General features: G+C 29.2%; 4 protein-coding genes across 33 annotated transcripts in view; 1 reads left to right on the top strand and 3 right to left on the bottom strand.

Moving 5' to 3' along the window:
• LOC126846503 (uncharacterized) overlaps positions 1 to 1,232 on the bottom strand; it is a 123,051-nt gene extending 121,819 nt beyond the window's left edge. For 9 of the 27 annotated variants that reach the window (XM_050585947.1, XM_050585945.1, XM_050585949.1 and 6 more), the window contains exon 1: positions 1,050 to 1,215. The gene's annotated coding sequence lies outside the window, so the exon portion shown is untranslated. Of the gene's footprint in view, positions 1 to 1,049 lie in introns of all 27 variants that reach the window. The other 18 variants (XM_050585938.1, XM_050585937.1, XM_050585948.1 and 15 more) reach the window with 13 other exon arrangements.
• A 5,497-nt stretch (positions 1,233 to 6,729) lies between these two features.
• Positions 6,730 to 10,906, bottom strand: LOC126846514 (lipase member H-like). 4 transcript variants are annotated; one of them, XM_050585987.1, is made up of 8 exons: positions 10,756 to 10,906; positions 10,421 to 10,534; positions 9,898 to 10,060; positions 8,593 to 8,744; positions 8,110 to 8,376; positions 7,812 to 8,027; positions 7,433 to 7,589; positions 6,730 to 7,025 (listed from the first exon to the last, which is right to left on the bottom strand). In XM_050585987.1, exons 2-8 carry the CDS (start codon positions 10,467 to 10,469, stop codon positions 6,923 to 6,925), a joined length of 1,107 nt encoding a protein of 368 aa, XP_050441944.1. In that variant the 5' UTR covers positions 10,470 to 10,534; positions 10,756 to 10,906; the 3' UTR covers positions 6,730 to 6,922. The 4 variants fall into 4 exon arrangements, with proteins under 4 accessions (XP_050441944.1, XP_050441945.1, XP_050441946.1 ...); XM_050585988.1 differs by lacking the exon at positions 10,756 to 10,906 and adding an exon at positions 10,611 to 10,740; XM_050585989.1 differs by lacking the exon at positions 10,756 to 10,906 and adding an exon at positions 10,608 to 10,737.
• Positions 10,907 to 12,795: 1,889 nt separating this feature from the next.
• Positions 12,796 to 15,422, bottom strand: LOC126846445 (zinc finger protein 32-like). Its single transcript, XM_050585840.1, has 8 exons — positions 15,160 to 15,422; positions 14,794 to 15,088; positions 14,384 to 14,494; positions 13,939 to 14,078; positions 13,681 to 13,876; positions 13,507 to 13,580; positions 13,154 to 13,315; positions 12,796 to 13,081 (listed from the first exon to the last, which is right to left on the bottom strand). The coding sequence occupies exons 1-8, from the start codon at positions 15,313 to 15,315 to the stop codon at positions 12,950 to 12,952; spliced, it is 1,266 nt and encodes a 421-aa protein (XP_050441797.1). The 5' UTR covers positions 15,316 to 15,422; the 3' UTR covers positions 12,796 to 12,949.
• Positions 15,423 to 15,770: 348 nt separating this feature from the next.
• LOC126846446 (uncharacterized) lies at positions 15,771 to 18,924 on the top strand. Its single transcript, XM_050585841.1, has 5 exons — positions 15,771 to 15,964; positions 16,153 to 16,329; positions 17,011 to 17,087; positions 17,851 to 17,988; positions 18,597 to 18,924. Exons 1-5 carry the CDS (start codon positions 15,882 to 15,884, stop codon positions 18,860 to 18,862), a joined length of 741 nt encoding a protein of 246 aa, XP_050441798.1. The 5' UTR covers positions 15,771 to 15,881; the 3' UTR covers positions 18,863 to 18,924.
• The last annotated feature ends 379 nt before the right edge of the window (positions 18,925 to 19,303 follow it).

Raw genomic sequence — 19,303 nt, 5'->3', positions numbered from 1 at the left:
ATGTCAAACTAGTGGTTACCTACACATAAAAAATTGTTAAAAAAAGTTATAAATCAAACAAGTATAGTATGATGTATCAGAATAAAAAAAAAAGTTTTGAAATTTTGACCTTAAAAAATTGAATAAAATTTTGAATTTGTTTTTCAGTTTTGAAGTACTTAAATTTTTTAAAAAAAAATGTTCAAGTATATTATGAAAAAGAACACTTAAAAAACAAAATAGCAAATTAATTTATGAATTAATCAAATATTTATTGATTAATATCATGACTTATATTATTTACTCAGCAAAAAAAAATCCATATTAATTATCGATATTAGTTTCCAGTTTTGTACAAAATAATGTGCTGTGATATATACGTTTCCGATAAACTGAGCAGTATTAATGCATAGAATCTTTTCGATAAAAATACATGGTACCAATTTATGAGATATTGAATTTTAAGTTCTTTTTTATAATATAATAAAAGTTGTTATCCGTGATCGGTTGCCGTGATATCAGTTTTTATATTAGACAACGTCCGATCGTTTGCTCGCGGTATACCCATCAGCCACGGGCCAAACATCTTTTATTTATTACTAGTTAATTAAATATTTGTTATTTAGCAAAATGTATTTATTTGTTCTACAGTAAATTTAAATTATTATCGAAAAATACAAGAAATAAAAATATTTTAATCAAACAGTTCTTGTATATGACGCTACCTAATTCCGAAACTTAAATAGTAAATTGCAGAACATTTTTTTTTAACTAGTCGGTAACCTCTCTGCAATAATTACTTTTAAAATTAAAAAAGTTTTGAAATCAGGACGGGAGGGCAAGTTCGGTTGAATATTGCGGGCAGATAAAAATAACACAACACTGCACCATTACTTCGACCTAAGACTTTAATAATTCAAAGTTAATTATTCAGAGCTAATCGATCAATAAAATAATACAATAAAAAATAAACTTAGTTTAAAACGCTAATTAAATTACGTGCAGTTAATTTTCAAATGACGATTGCACTCTAAAACATACCAAAAAAAAAAATTTTAAATGTTACTTACTTTGTAGTTGTTTGATAAACCTTATAGGTTAAGTTATGTGTGAGAAACTCAAAAAATCACTAGTACAGTTTATGATCGGTTTGACTTTATGTACTAAGTTTTGTGACTCTTCTCCACTAGCCGCATTTACTTAAATTGCAAGTTACACTCCTTTTGCAATATATTGTGTTTACATAGGATAACCAATCGGACACTATTGTAGATGGTATAGACGGCTCTTCGCTACCCCCACTTTGTCTGGTTAGTCCAATTAAAACGCTTGCTCAGTCGGCGTCAGACAGAAGATTTTTTTTTTTTTTAATATTACGAGAATTATTAAAAATATACATTATTTTTATTAAGAGGACGCTACCCAAGCCATTTCTAAGGAGTAAAGTATAGGCAATTTTTTCGAATAATCTTAAATTAAAATTTGAACTATATTATATACTTATTAATACAGTAATGAGGATACTTTATTCATTGCCATTTTTTTCGTCAGACTATCACAATCACTTATATAGGATAAATTACTATTTTTCCCCATCAAAACTGCTTTGCGCGGGACAAGAATGTGATAGCAGTATTAACAGTAGATTTACCAAATTTTCACAATGTATAGAGAAGAACTTTATCTACGGGGTAGCAATTTTATTTGTTTGATATCTATACTTAATATTTTTTTATAAGCAAATGAATATTGAAAAAAAAAATAGAATCTTCACGAAGAAATAATTTTAATTGTGATTAAGTTATCAAAAAACTAAAATCGCTACCCCGTAAATAAAGTTCTTCTCTATCCATTGTAAAAATTGTATACGGCTACTGTAAATACCGCCTTCACATTCTTGTCCCCCGCAAAGCCATTTTTTGCGGATAAATTACGGGTGGGTAGCGTCCTCTTAAGCAATTAATTCAAAAAGTATTTGATTTACAAATTTAAAGCTCTGTAGTAAATGAACTTTTTTAGATCAATTTTATTATTTTCATAGACGAGTTTTCATTTAAATCTTTTTTTTATTAAAAAAATTATTTGTTTATTTTTTATTTAATAGAAATTTATTAAAATTATGATAAATTACTCAGCTTTTTTTTAGTCCGTTTCTCTCGATTAAATTTAAATATTCCTTACAGAACACAATGTGGTCCACGATGAACGGCGCACCGCCACATCACAGAAATGCCGTCGGAGAATTATTGTATCACATATTTCTTGAATAAATAATAACAAGACAGACAGGTTTTCAGGCCAGATATTGTGTTACCACCGAGGAGCACCGACTTGACGTCATTTACTTTTTTTTGGGGGGTTACTACTTATTTAAAGGAAAAAGTTTACGTTAATTAAGTGATAACAAGAGACGATTTCATAGACCGCATAAATGCAACTATACTAAGTTAAAGTCAACTTTGTATCTATTTTTTTTATCTTTAAAACCATTTTGAATGGTAACGTTTATTGTTTATGCCTGCCTAAACAGGTTAAGATGAAAAAAAAATATTTTAAATTGCTATCAAGGATTCTGTAATATTAAATATTAAAAAAAATACGATAGAGAAATTTTTGAAACGATTTACTGTAACAACATTTTATAAGTTACATAAAAAAAAATGTAGGTAACAAATTTTACAATTTGACCATTGCATATATTATATCACCAAAGACGTATAATTTTTTATGCTTGCATTGTGAGCCGTCGCAGCTGTGTTGCAAAAAAAAAACATCGCCAAAAGTATAGTTACTAAACGTCATCAATTGTTCGACTGTGTTTATAAAAATTTTTACTTATTTTCACAATTATTGTGAAAAGAATAAAAATATTCATTTTTCTTAGAAATCGCCCTAAATATTCGGCAAAATAGTCTTCATTAGATAACACCTTGAACAAAAGTCCGTCGCTGGACATGACGTACAAAATTCGGGGCAGAGGAAAAATGGCACCTATTAAACTGCAGTAGACGTCCGAACAATTTAAATTTTCTCATATGCTGTAAACACTAAATCATTATTATTAATTATAATGATTAATTATTATTATAATCAAAACTATATTTTGGTTAAACGAATTTATGTGGTTGTGAGTGCGGATATGGCGCCCACGGCGACTATGTATTCGATTAACGGTATTCCTAAGTGTTCGTCAATAACTGGCAGCGTTGCGATAGGGTCCTAACAGAATGACGTAAAAAACATCTATACATATAATATTTTTAATTTCAATCAAAGCGTTCTTTGTTCGACATCGAGGTAATACATGCAAGGGAAATAACTTTTGAAAACGGAATGGTCCGTTTAGAATTTTTCGTTTCATCGCCTTCAAAAAAATCAACGTTTTCGTATCACACACACACCCACGATAGAGGCCAGTGGCATAATTATGGTAAAATTGGTTAGAAGGTAAAAAATTCATACGGACGAGTTTCAGACATTTTATCCATGTCACTAGTTTTAAGCCGACGTTTCAGACTATTTCGGGAAAATTACACTTTTACCGTAGTCAATTTCCAGGGTAGGATGGGAGGTGGAGTGCGGTAGAGAAAAGAGCGTAGTGCTATTTTTACACGCATACTCTACCGCACTCCACCTCCCATCCTATTCTTTAACTTTTAGTAACTTAAAAAGTAATTGTCCATATCTGGTTATCGAGCAGTTGAAATTTTCAGCAAATTATTCTTAACAAAATGGCTATCTTGAATATTTAAATAGAAAGATAATAAAAAAATAAAAAAATAATTTTAAAAAGTAAAATAGTTAAGTGCAATAAAGTACATGGTGCTCATAGCGCAAATGAGTATAAATTATTAAAAAAAAAAAACTTTAAAAATATTCATTAGAACAAAATTTTTTTCATTTATCAAATCTTCCTGGGCCACCATAAATTAACCATTTACTTCTTTAGTCACTCTTACATTATAGATTCCAATATAGAAGAGTTGTTTTATCTAACGACTAAAAATTGTTTAATTAAAGTATTCAATGTCAACTAGTTTTACCAGAGATAACAAAAAGTGAATACATTTAAAACAAAAATATAATAAATGTAAAACAAATCATACCCACCCTAAAACTAAAAATTTATAAAGCACATAATTGCCATTAGATACAATGCTCTTATCGATATTTGTTTTTTTATCTGTGATCACTAGATTGCTCTAAAAGGCCCAAATTTGGGTTTCCAAACCATTATATGTAAGGTTTTATTTTATGCTCTGAATTTTCGTTGTATGTTAGAAATGCGTAAACAACACACGGTTAGTAATATTTTTTTGCGTTTTATTTACCTTAAATTCGTATCGATATTTTTACATTCAAAATTTAAAACCTTTATCATTACTTTTCTAAATAATTGTATATTCATTTTCTTAAACGGGAAAACACGTCAATGAAACACGCATTAAAACAGGTTTTAAAACACGTTTTAAGTGGTATTATTTATTTAAAATAAGAAGAGTACTTGTTTTAATTTATTGTTTTGTATGCTTGTTCAAACAGTTACAGTTATACACCAATGTCCAAAATAAGAAAATATTTAAAAACAACATCTTTTATCATCGAACTAGTTAAATTTTTTGAAGTCTCCAACGTTAAAACGATTTTGATAATTTTTATACATTTTTTTTGTATGTTATAAATGCGTAAACAACAAACAGGTTAGTAATATTATTCTTTGCGTTTTATTTACTTTAAATTCGTATCGGTATGAAAAAACATGAGTCATATCTCATACACCGCATTTAGGTTTCAGATAGGTCTAAGGAGGATCGGTTGATAATTGATAAATGAGGCTTTTAAACGCTTCTATCTTTAATCCGAGTCAGGGATTTCTACAGCTAAAACATATTGTACGTTAATTTTATTATCTAGCCTAACGTCCATAAGAAATACATTACTGTCGTAAACTTTATAGCGATGCGTTTGATATTTTTATCATATTTAAATTTTAGGTCTCCAGCGGTAATGAATGTCTATAGAGCGACCGAATTCAGAATAATAAAATGCAGTGTTAAACTCCTACCATAGTGGAAAATATTGTGCTACCATAGTCGAGTTAAGAGTTAAACATAGAAAACACAGTAAAACAAGCTGAGCAAAAGTCTGTTGTGATGCGATGATGATTGTTATTTTTGTGGTATACCGTAGAGGGTTTATTTTAATATTGCATTATTTTATTTCTTTACTATAATATAAAACCCCAAGTATTGTTTAATTTTTTACTAGGTAGAAAACACAATTTAAAAAAGAAATTCATTGGAAACCAATCGGCGATTTCTTATTTTCGATTTTTATCTACTTAATTAACTGCATTCACATTAATATTATTTTGAAATTAAACTAATCTCAGTATTTTAGTATTTTACACGTGTGTACGTACGAATTCCATTAGAGAAATTTTACATGTTTTTCTGTGGCACCCATCACTGTCGTTTCGAATCCCAACTTTTTTTTTAATGCCAGCGTTACCAATTCATGAGTGATTTGCCATCCGGCACCAACATCCGCTGTAAAATAATTGAATTCATCATAATATAATATTATTAGCGTTTCGAACGACACACAAAAATACACTACAGAAAGGTTTCTGATATTTAACCGTGTTCTGTTGACGTTGTGTAGTTGTAAATTATATATAATATTATCATAATCGTTTGTCTAGTGATGTTGCTCCGGTGCCCTATAGCTGTTTAATATTAATAGTATTGTGTTTAAACTAATGCATAACATAATACCGTTGCAATTAGCCGTGATCTGCAGAAGAATGACTACGGTAATGAACATCATAATACTTGGAATGACGTGTAGCAGTGTTCTAAGTATGCCTAAGTACTATTGACGTCTGCCAGCAATTGCCCCATATAAGTTCACTTCTCTAAATTATTCAGTCACGCCGTTATTGTTATCCAATACAGGTGCCGAATACGCGCGTTTGGAAACAAATGGCGAACAGCAATAGGTAAAATATTATAATTATTGTTATCTACTGTCTACTGATCTGGGTTACATGGGAAATTCGTATGTGCAATTAAATACTGAACGACAAAAATGCGCATTTGCCAGTGTCTGGTAACGTGCGATTATAGCAATTATCTACAAATCTATTTTAATACAACTATAATGAAAAACTAGAGTTGGGTACATATTACACACACGTCAAAATCATAAATAAATCTAGAAAAACAATAAAAACAATTACATAATATATCATCACTTTAAGTTAAATATTGTTATGTTCATTGTATTGGTTTGTCCAAAAAGTAGTAGCTTATGAATGTAATTAATAAGCTTGGCATTTGATGCAAAGTGCCAACGTAAATTTGTAAAAAGCTTAATTCGAAATAGCTTAATAAATTGTTGGTACATATTTATTAAGTATCTTTCAGGTGCTGATCTGTAGATTAACGACATGAGGAAATGTTTCAGAGGTTCACAAAATATCATGGTTCGAAAAAACACACATAATTGTAAAAACAAGCTTCAGCTACGCATATTGAAACTAATATCACAAATTGTTATATTTATACAACCTTCAATTCAACTTTAAACTGTAAAAATAATTAGTACCTAAAACATAAATTATATTAAATTCTTATTTCTAAGCTCTCGGCTTCGAGCTGAATAATAAATATTTATTTGAATACGCTTTGTTATTAAAAGTAAATAAAATATATTTCATCAACAATTTTACATAACATTATAGGAAAGTGAAACTATCTCAATAGGTAACCGTAATATTATGGAAGTACTTAAATAGTATTAATAACTATAACATACCTACTAACACACATTATAATATTATTGTTAGATAGTCCCGTTCAATAAAAATAACTTAGGATTAATAACAAATTTGCCATTGGCAATTATAATTGGATTAAATATATATTATGTATCTTAAAAGTTAAACGTTCTTTCGTGCTGATTGAATTATTGTTGTGTCAGCATTCTCGTTTATCCCATATGGAGGAGAGCTAGCGGTCTTCAAATAGAAATCACCACTCACACTAGAAACAAACAACAGACATTTAAATGCTCAATAATGAACAAACGTTCAAAAAAATATTAACACAAATACGGTATGTTGTGTTTAGTTAATATTAAAATATAAATGTATACATGGGTATATTTAATTCATTTACTTGTTAAAAATTTTAAAAATCAAAATTTTTCAGTATTAAGTTATATGAGGATCAATTTAGGATTTTTCGTTACTAAAAGCCAAAGAGTTCTTTTTTAAAATTAATTTATTCTGTATAAATGTACCAAATGCAAGAGTGTACGTGTTTATATGGGCAGGCTTCAAGAGTAAGTTTAAAATAGGCTTGAACCTATTGAAGCCATATTTTTCCATCGTTTAACATATTATTATTATTCAGTTTAAAAATATTGGTAATCCAATACAACAGCTTACCTCGGTGACGCGTCGTGTCCCATGTACGTTTTCGGATTGTTTTTGCATTGGCCGCTTTTGTAACTGGACCACGATGAACACTTTGTGGCCAACATAGACCGCATGTGATATACAGAGTCGGTATACAATTTGTGTGCTCTAGCGTGACTACATCCCACTGGAATAGACAATAAACAAGTAAGTATACGAGCGATGACCCGGATGAACTGGCACGCCGAACCCCTATACCCGAGTTGAACAAGGGTGGGTTATAAGGAAAGGTAATATTGTAAGGAAACCAATGCTTTGGTACGCTTGAAAATAACTGGAAAAAACCTTAGGGGTACGGATGCGGCGCTACAACTCCCAAGTACACGTAGTGTGTACAATGATGATTTACCGATGCCCATAAGTTCAGACGGATACAATCCGTCGTAACAACCCGGCTGAGGAGGACATCCTTCGTTTGGGAAGAAGTCCACGTGCCCTAAGGATGAGTAATACCCCGCCGCTCCTGCTGCCGTGTGAATAACATCCACGAAAAGGGCGTCGGTTTTGTCCAACCGATTGGTTTGTACGTTGACGTATTCGAAACCGGGCCCCGCGGGATCTAAACCTGAAAAGTCATATTGTTATACAACCGATGCAAGACTATCGATCACCGTTGTTTAGATCTAAACACACACACACACACACACCTGTTATTCGGCCGATTTTGCCCAAAGTGAAGGCAGCGCCGCAAGCTCCAGAAACGTGGGCGCCTAGACTGTGGCCAATCAAGTGGATGTCGCCCGGATCGAGAGCGGCCAAACGGACCAGGTTCTCCAGCATTCTAGCCATGACAGAGCCCACCCTCCGCGTCATCAGAGCCGGTATTGGATAAATGTAATTGTCGCCAATTGCGCTCCAGTCCATAGATATAACGTTAAACTCGGTAGCACTCACGTACGCTAGAACGACAGTGGCTAATGAACGTAAAAGATTATATTATATACAAGCAACTAGTAAATATAATATAAAGCTCTCTACAGCTCACACGAGCATTGTTAAAGTTTAAAATGTTATACTTTTGTCAGCCATATTTTGCTGTTTTTACAAATAGTATAAATTGATTGTCAGTTATTGCTATTTGATAAAAAGTGAATAATATATATATTATGGTCGGACTTTGATGGTTTTACCCGTTTTAACCGTAAATACTCCAGTACTGTTTTCGCTCGTTGCAAGCCAACCGTGTGTCACGACTTTCAGACCTTGTCCCGGTATCCAATAGTTGAGCAAATCCTTTTCTTGGTCTATTGTAAATACGATGGGATGTTCGTTTCCAAGTAGGCTATTCAAATTAAAAGTGTTATACAAGCCTATTAATGAGATCCGCCTGTATAGTCTTATATTTTGAGGGCAAGTCATATTATTATTACGATCAATGCCCCCCCCCCCATAATGCTTCTAAGTATCATAAAAAGTCTAATTTGCACATGAAAATAAAAAAAAATATTGATTGACATACCAAACTGTTCAAACTCAATACTTAACAATGCCACTATTTATTTTTTATAATTGAAGTGCTTGGGGCATAACCAGACATGTCCATTTTTTTCAAAACGTTTTTGAATCACACTTCAAAACAAAACATGACATGTCATTTATAGTAATCACCCATTTGAAAATATATAAATATTTTGTTGTTTTATTTAACTTGTCATCCAATACAGGTTTTCTACCGAAAATATTTCTATTTACCAACCTATTTTTTGTTTTAAACAAAACAAAATCTACCGTATTTTAATAATAAAAATTGATTTATTAATAAATTGGTTATTGCATGAATGCTTGCAACATAAATCACTTTTATTTTATTTAGTATGACAGTTCTGGCATTGATTGTAAATACTAGTATTTATAATAATCGCAGTGATTCTGGCCATTGTGTTTAATTTGTTAATTATTGCTTGCAACATAAATCACTTTTATTTTATTTGCTATGACAGTTCTAGCATTGATTGTAAATACTAGTATATATAATAATCAGTGATTCTGGCCTTGAATTAATTTTTTTAATTATTCGCAAAAGTAGGTAAGCAGAAGACTGAAAGTATGTTTTTAAAACTCTATTCTATATTAATTCTTGTCTAATTTTGTATTGCGTAAAATGTCAGGTATCTAGGTATATACAAAATAAGATATTAGGTACCGAACGATCAAAATACATTTCAAAAAATTATTCTCTTAAACTAATATGGAAATGTTTAGATTTTAAACGTTATTGGAACACTGTAAGTAATGCAAAACGATTTAGCACGAATACACAAAAACGCGTAGAATTTTATTGGTGGTATATTCCTTTTTTTTAGATTTGTTCCTTCATTATCGCCTACCCTAGTCAGTACTGTATTTATCTTAATATAATACAAATGATAGTCAACTTGTTAACATTTCATAATCAACAAATATACTATAATAATTGCAGCTCGTTCAATACATACTGATTCCAGTAGGAAAATTTCAAGCTAGTGTTGTTGACGATAATGGACGTCGGTAGGATTCTATCTAAATCTTCATTTGCCGTCTCTTCGATGGCATTTCCCGTGTTTTCGACCGCATTTTCCGTATTTTTTAAGACATTTCCAACTGTGCCAATGATTTGAGCTATAAGAACACAAACAGGGTTGATGCAAATCGTTCATTTCGATTAGGCGACGTCCTAAGAAGTGAACCGTAAGTCGTTGCAAAAAAAAAAAAAAAATGAATCGCTTTCTTCTACATCTGACAGTGCAAGATCAAACATAAGAGTGTACGATCTGGTCGAGCAACTAACGCACTTATTTCACAGCAATAGGTACATTGTGCATAGCGATTAGCGTGTAATGTATTTTATTTATAATATAATTAATTAATGGATTTTTTCATTTTGTGCGATTGGCGTTTCCTTGATTAAATAGTGCCGGTCGGTTGACAGCTGTGGTACAACTATTAAAATTAACTTGCAGGTAAAAAAAACAAACTGACCGTCGCTTAGGTGAAATGTGACCAGGACTAACGCTATGGCTACGATCATCTTAGTGGGAAACTTGCCCTCAGAGTGCAAAACGATGTAAGCACCTCATCCACGACCGACGGCCACTGTAATATAGTCATGGGTTCGAATATTACCGACTTAGCCGATAATTACATTAAAAAAAAAAAAAAAAAATACTACGGTCTAGGATATATTAGTTTTATTTGCCGTCATTTGTTTGTTAATCTGTTCGATTTACAAATAGTTTTGTGGAACAATATAGACACCTATCTATAGTCTACATTAAACAAACAAAAATTACGACTGGGAGAAATCAAACACTGACCTGTTTTGTTGACTTATCGTCCGCCGACAGAAAATGAAGGTACACGAGAGGCCTAAATAAAGGATTACACTGGTGCATGTAATTAACATGCTTGTGTACTTAAATTAATGACTACCTTTACACGTTGTAATTGCATTTGAGTGTACATCTCCATTGCGTTATTACTATAACGTTTCCCTATCAAGTGCAATCGGCTAATATTGACTGCCTATTTATACGACAAACACAACACATACAACAAAGTACCCAAGTAACTCCCCTTTATCGCCATTTGGCGTGTGTCTAACGACGACAACGCTCTCCCACACTATGCCAGGTCCATTAATTCATTCCAAAACCCCGTCCATAGTTGTGTATAGGTACACATTATCTACCTACTTATTTAAAAGTAATCTTTACCATTAACAGCTATTAAAGTTTTATATGGTATACATTTACATATTAATGATGTCAAGGTATCTAACCCTTTTTCTCTTTTGGCTTTCGATACGGTTAAATAATAATATTATTTAATTTTTATCGGGTTCGGTAAAACAAGACTCCAAATACAAACATATTTTGATTTAAACAAACCTCTAAATAGTTTAATAATAAAAAAAATATAGTTTTATATTCTCTTGCTCTTAGATTCTATTCTAAAATGCTACCTGGCTAGGCTAGAGAAGTGTTATAAAGTCAAAGATGGTTTTGGTAACTTAAACACCTGTATACGCCTGCTTAACTAAACGTCAGTCACTTGGTATAATTATGACAGGCTTGCTACAAACACCGAATGACTTTTATTTGCACATTATTATAGAGTGTCAATAAAATTTTATAGTGGATTGACAGCTGATAAACCAATCATATATATATATTTGCCACATGAATAAATAAATAAACTGCTTATAAACGATTGCTTAGTAAGGTCATTGAAAGTGGTGGCCGTTTTTAAGGAGCTCTATATGGGCATTATTTTAGAAAATTGTAGTTTTAATCAATTTCATCGTTTCAATTTATTTTCAAGTTAATTTGTGTAAACTTTAGAGAATAATTTTACTGGCATATAAAACATTTTTTATGAGTAAAAGGCATTTTTATGGTAAAAACTGTTTTTGCTGTGATAAAACTGTAGGACTTTGGCGGTCAAATTTTAATTGTTGTACAAAGATAAGAATTTGCTGGCCCTGTTACTGATTAATGTTGGAAACCGATTATCCTTTTAACAATTTAGTGTTTGTAATAAAAATTATTTTTTGAAGTATAAATATATTATAATTTGACAAATTTTCACCATCAAAGCGACATTTTACAACAAAAAAATTTTAAAATCCGTTCCCAACATAATATACTAAAGTAGACAAAGAACTCGATCTTTACAGAATTGAAATAGGACCAACCTATTTCGTTCTCAAAATTGAAATCGGTATTTCTTGTAGGTACTATGTTCGAAGTAGAAACATTTATGGTTTTGTAACACAGAGCTTCTATCTAGTATACAAAAAAGCTTGGTTTAAAAACGAATCAAATCACAAAATTTAACAGCTGTAATTACAATTTTTAAATAAAAACCATAGTACCTTAAACAAATGATGACTCCTCAATCCACTTTACTATACAATATAGAAAAAAATGTACACTAATATTATAATGTGAAAACAAGATTCTGACAAAAATTGCCTATCCCAACACTTTAATACATACTTAGTGCTTGTTGCTTGATATAGTTTAATAGTGCAATAATTGAAGCATAATATTAAACAATATTATAGTATAACTGATTAATATTAATACTACAATACTCATAATTTTATAAAATTTTAACCTGTTACATAATGGAAATTAAAAAAAAAAAAAGGATTTTAAGCGTTTTTACCTGTTGAATTCAGAAGGAGTTCTGAAAAAATATTATTATGTGAATTTTGATTTTCATTAATGTATAAAAATTGTATGATAATTACTTTTATTTTAAAGAAACGGTAACTTTATTTAATTATTTTATAATAAAACTTTATTTTGTGTGTATTAATAGTACAGCGTAAATACTATATTACAATTTTTAGAACTAATTGTTTTATACAACATTAAAAGGAACAAATGTTTTGATAACCATATTATACTGAATTGAGGACTATTCAAAATCATTAATGCTACATGTCATACAACAATTAAACATTTAAATAACATATAAATTATAATTTAAGTGAGAACTTTATTACGTGTTATCGTTCAATTCCAAAATAGATTCGTTAAAACTAATAGAATTTAAGGATGTAAAAGATGTGTTCACATTCAACAGATCGTCCAAGTTGTTATCACTACTGTTTTGCAGGTCAACATTTAAATCCTAAATAAAAAACAAAAAAAACAACTTAAAATATGTATTAAATTTACATAATTTTTGATTAAACACTTATACTTTTATTTGATTATCAGTTAAAAATAAATCCTGAGTTTTATTTTGCTCATCTAGAATTTCATTGTTGATAATTGTAGCACTAACGTAATCAACATCTGAGCTGTCTTTGCAAAATTTAGTGGTGAGTTCCCACACAGTTGAATATTTATCTCTTGTATGTATCTGAAACAATATTTTAATTAACTTATAGATGAAGATTAAATATTGTAACAAAACAAAATCTATTAAGTTAATTTAATTGTTAAATTTTCATTAAAACTATAGTATATACATACATATATATTTCATTTAACTAACTCATTCTTTAATTTAATATTTTACAATATCGGGAATGTTACAAATAAAAAATTTACCTTTTTGTGTTTATTGAAGTTAGTGACTGTTGCAAATTCTTTGTTACACATGTTACAAAAATAAGGTTTCTCCCCTGAAAGAGTCACAATTAAATAAATGTGTTTATTCAGTAATAAAACATTTTCATACAATTGTATATCAATCAATACTTATTATTAGGTATAAATGTATACCTGTATGTATACGAGAATGTCTAACGAGCGCTGTTCGGTCAAAGAAACTTTTCGGACAATATTCACAACTATACTGTCGATCATTGAAATGACGCCTTAAATGGAGTTTTAAAGTATTAGTGTGTGGGAACGATCTCTCACACACAGTACATTTGTATGGTTTATCGCCACTATGACATCTCAAATGGGTTTTTAACTGAAAATTATTGAAACCGATTAAAATGTTTTCATACAAGCATAGTTTAAATGAATAAAAACCTGAGATGATGTTCTGAATGAAACTGAACAGTGTGTACATTTAAACGGTTTCTCTCCAGTATGAATACGCATGTGTTCTTGTAAATTACCATTTTGAAAATACTTTTTTTTACATACATCGCATTCATACTTTTTATCGCCTATATGTAAAATTAAGATAAATCACTACTTTTTTTTAAAAATGTGTACATAGCTTATAATTGCATAGACATGGATTATATCAAAGCTCGTAAAACAACACATTAAATGCCTAGCGAAAAACAACTGTTCAACTTTTTGTTTGTCCAATATGAAGTGTTTTTTGTTGGCTTCAAATTGCTTTGTGAGGTTTAGAAATGGAGCATCTATACATAGATATTAAGTAAAAATAAATAAAACCAGATTTCAATTGAATTACATTGTCTTACGCTCTAACAATTCTATTATAAAAGAAGTGTTGTTTTACCTTGATGCATTTTTAAATGTGTATTCAATCCTTTTTTATGAGCAAATGTTTTTTTACATTGTTCACATTCAAATCTCCCTGCAGTAACTTCTTGATCCTGTGCTTGAACTACTGTTAAAAACCGAAAAAAAAACTAATATTTTATTAAACATTTAATATAAATACTCAATAATAAAATAAAATAAAGAATGCAATAAACTTTTAAAAACAGTAATCTGTTATATCTTTTTCTTGTGTCAATACAGTCATCCTTTTGATAACTTATTTGTCACATTTCACCTAACTAACCATTGAATTCTACACTTTGTTTACACCATAGTCCACAATGTACTTATCATACTTGTCAAAACATTTATATGTTGAAACAATATTACTTTTAATGAAGAAAAAAAACTTTATACTTAAATTACCATGTTTTTTTAAATGAATCCTTAGTTCGTTCTTATGTGCCAATTGTAATCCACATACTTCACATACAAATATGTTCATATCCTTAGTATTCTGATGAATTGTGTAACTTATTCCTTCATCAATATTATCTGTATAATCAGCAGACAACGATGATTGTTTAATCTTATACATCTGGTATAAGTTTTGAAGAAACTGTTGGCCATCAGACAGGTCATTAATAAACTTAACAAGCATATCCAATTGGCATTTACAATTGATACATATTTTCTTTGGATATATATCATCGTCTGACACCTAACATTGAAAAAAGTGAAAAGTGTGTAAATTTATACTAGGTATCAAGTAAGTGCGAATTTGATACTTACTTGAATAGGTAAATAGCGGTTAATTAAATCAGCAATAGTTGGATCTGCTAAATCATCTTTTTCATAAATCATGAATCCCGATGTATTGCTTAGACCACATAGACGACAAAAATCCGATTCACACAACGAAAAAATAAGAGTATCCTCTTTTTCCATTTGATAAAAAATGTCTATCTTAAAAAACAAATTTGAAAATATGTTTAGATTAGGTATAGTATGGAAACTTTATTATTTTTTATTTTTAACAAAAATTATTTATTGGTTATCACTCATCATTATCAAAAATCGGTTGATTTTTTTTTTATCACTTATCAGTTTGGTATCTTATCCGCAGAATATCCAGAAGGGAAGCTTGAAAAAATTACCTACAGGGGTTCTAATGAACCGCTGTAAAGACCGACTGCCATATTGAGGATTAGATTTAGTCTATTCTGTGGCCATACTATTATAGATGGACTGGTAATTCCAGGAAAAATTGGGGTAAATGTACGTAATCCGAGAAAACAAAATGTCGGCCCATATCAGTCCCGGCATAAGTTTCCCTTCTGGTTATTCTGTGTCTTATCTACGTTTAAGATCAACAGTATTGACAACACAGATATGGGTATATTTATATTATAATTTATAATATATTAATATTATATTAGTATGATTACTATATTTAGTTACTTAGTATACAATTTGCAACTTAATGTACACTAAGTTATTCATGTAGGTAAATAATGGAAAAAAAAGTAAAAAAAAAAAATCGATGTTGTTTTGTTTGTTTGACGTCGACTTCGAAAGAATCGATTACTTTGCATGGGTAAGTTAGTTATTTAGTTTGCTTATATATAATTCGGGTTTTTAAATATACACTATTAGATAGTGACTATATAATATATTTTCACTGTTTTATTTCCATTAACTTTTTAAATGTGTTCCTTTAAAAAAAAATATGTATACCCATTTATAAAATATTTAATATATTTAATAACTTAAAATTATTCACAGGTTTCCTAGTAATGTTTTACTGCGTAGCAAGTGGCTTGAAGCGTTTCATTTAACCGAAGCTGACTATAATCCATCTCGAAAAATTTGTTCAAAGCATTTTGATGTTGACAGTTTTATACAAAATAGTAATAGATTGAAATCTGGAGCTATACCACGTCCTTGTGACGATCTTGTTGAGTAAGACCAATTTATTTGTCTATATTAATTGTAATTTTCTACATTTACTGGAAATATAATATTAATTATTAGAACAATTATCAAAACTACATAACTTATGTATATACTTATAAAGTGTATTAAGAGAACGCCCAATTCAAGTTTTTAGTAAACAAAGTCACATAACATCAGCCTATTTAGTAAATAACGTAGCTCCAAAGCAACAATTTTTGGTATATTACACTATAATACACTATTTGAAAGAAAAAAAAAACTGTGCGTCAGCCACTGTAATAATAATTGTATTTCAGTGTTTTTTTTCATGAAATGTGTGATAAACAGTTAGCAAATGCTATTGAAATAAATAGAATAAATTTAATGTTTTTTTCCTTTTAGTTTGAAATTTGGTATTTTAGAGTTACGCCCATTGCTAACTAGGCTGATGATAAGTAATATACCGTTAGAAAGGTGAAAAGTTCTACATTTTTTTTTTTAGAATTTTTTTTTTAGAATTTTCATTATTTTTAACCTTTTATGCAAATAAATATTACTATACTATGATATATTTGTTAATCTGTAGTGCTTACTTTTTGGAAATATTTTAATGTTTAAATTTGGTTATTTTTCTAAACATTTCAATAATTTTATTGTTAAAAATTGTATATATATTTTGTTTTATTAATATTAGAATGTCTTTCATAGGATACTCATTGATCCTGTCGTCAAGAAAGAAGTGAAGACTGAACAACCTGAATCTATTTATGAATATGATTATATAGGTAAACATTTGTACCTGATTGTGTAATGTTTACTCTTTATAAGTACCCAAAACTAGTATCAAGAAGAGGGTTTCAAAAATATTTTGTTAAAAAAATAAATAAATCTTATTGTAAGAATTACAAGTTTAAAAATATTAATAATTTGTCATTCTGCCTTTTTTTTTTAGATAAATTATTTAAAAAAATTAACTAATTTAAATATCACTTCGTTTAAACAATTTCATACTTTTGTTGTATATTGTGCTATTAAATGATAACCTTCATATTTTCATACATGTATGAAATGAAAATAATATTAAAGTATATTTAATGTAACTAATCTCAATAACTTTTTTAACATAACTTTTTAAGTAAATATATACCAAAACCATTGAAATTCTTTTTCTTCGACAAGGATCATACTATAATACCAGAATAAAATGAGTTTGAAAATTATTAAAGTATCGTTGTATCAACAAATTATTCATAAATATATGAAAAAAAAACATTTTATCTGATTTTTAAACATTTCAGCCATTTTGGCTTAACACTTAAGTATTGCTTGGCTATTATAATTAGAGTATTTTTTAACTATACTTAATTTTTACGCTTAACTGTCGGGAACAGCCTTTTATAGTTTCAACGAATAGATCATACTATTTTTCAATGGTTTTGTTTTCATTTCATATTGTATAATAATTATAAAAACACTTATTAATTTTATGATTTAAAATAAATATTGTCAAAGTTTCTATTAAATTTTAAATGAATGATTATTTTTTAGGAATCCCAATTGACGAGATTACACTGCAAAACCACGATAACACTACAAAGGTTAAAGTGTTGCACACACAGGAACATCTACAATTGGAGGATTCGATAGACACACCAATTATAAATAAAATTTCATCAAAATGCTCAGGCAAGTAGAACTATACAAATGCTAAATATCTAATTAAAACTTTCTGACATTCATTAAAAATAAAGCTTTTATAACATAGCATACTTGTATATTTAACATTCTTATTTTAGTTCTTTATCATGCAAAGTTACTTACTTGGAGTGAGTCGTAAGGACCTTTCCTTAACTTCTCCAAATGTTCCACTATGACCTATTCCTGTCATCGTTCCTTCATCAAATTCTATTCTTTTCATAACATTGCTCTTCTATCCACCGGAAACTCGGTATGTGATTTGGGAATTACCTTTGCCTGTTCACTTTATCTTTTAAAACATATAAAGAAGATAAGAGGAGGATCTTTAGTAAATTTTAAAATCCTTTTATGCTCAACTTGCTCGTCCACCCCGTTGCTAATTCCTCAATCTTCGACACCCTACTTACTGCATGTAATTTTTCTATGTTGTATAAATGTATATTAATTTTTTTTTTCTAAAGAAAAATTGCTATTATATCATTTGTAAATTGTACCTATTATTGTATTTAATAGGCTGTTAACTATAGGCTTGTCCTGTTATTAATTTATAATAAATAAATAATAAGTATTTTTTATTTGTAAAATTATTATTTCAGAAATGACAAAAGCGAAAAGAATTGCCTATGTTGGTGATATTAAACCCACAGATCTGACTACTTTGAGTAAAGCAGTCGAGTACTTTGAAATGGCCAAAAGTACACTTCAGAAGAAAGATAGAAAAATTAAAGTTCTTAACCAACGTGTATTAAGATTGAAAAAACGTTTAAATACCTTGGAAAAAATAGTGAAACAATACAAGACTTCTAATTCTAGTAGAACGTTATTCAAAATAAATAGCAAAGCTCACGTTTTGGATACCTAATATACATTTTGTTTTGTTAGATATAATATTTTTATTATGTTAATTATAAATTTTAGTTATTATTTGTGTAATATGTTTTTATTAAATATTTACTATTATACTGTTAATATTAAATTATTAATGGATATAATGATAATTAACAAAAAATACCATATATTTAGGATGCCTCACATATTGTTCTTATGATTTTTTACATAGACATTAAAACAAAATTAATTAATTTTTAATGGAAAACTAGTTTTACATAATGTCTAATTAAACACTTTGTGGGTATATAAATATTTATTTAACTTTAAAACTTATTATGCCGCCACAACCTTATGTATTGAAATCTCAAAATTAAATGACTAGCAAATAATTACCATCAGATTATCAATTCACAATAGCATTATACATTATAATTTTTAATCACCGATAGTAGTTAAAACGGGTTATAGTATT

Source organism: Adelges cooleyi, unplaced genomic scaffold, assembly GCF_023614345.1.
Source record: "Adelges cooleyi isolate 19-005CV unplaced genomic scaffold, UGA_ACOO_1.1 ACOO_flye_CR_arks_rails_tigmint_CR_PRNA_9, whole genome shotgun sequence".
Classification (NCBI taxonomy): Eukaryota; Metazoa; Arthropoda; class Insecta; order Hemiptera; family Adelgidae; genus Adelges; species Adelges cooleyi.
The sequence above is the reverse complement of the archived record's forward strand: the minus strand, read 5'-3'. Positions and strand labels throughout refer to the sequence as shown.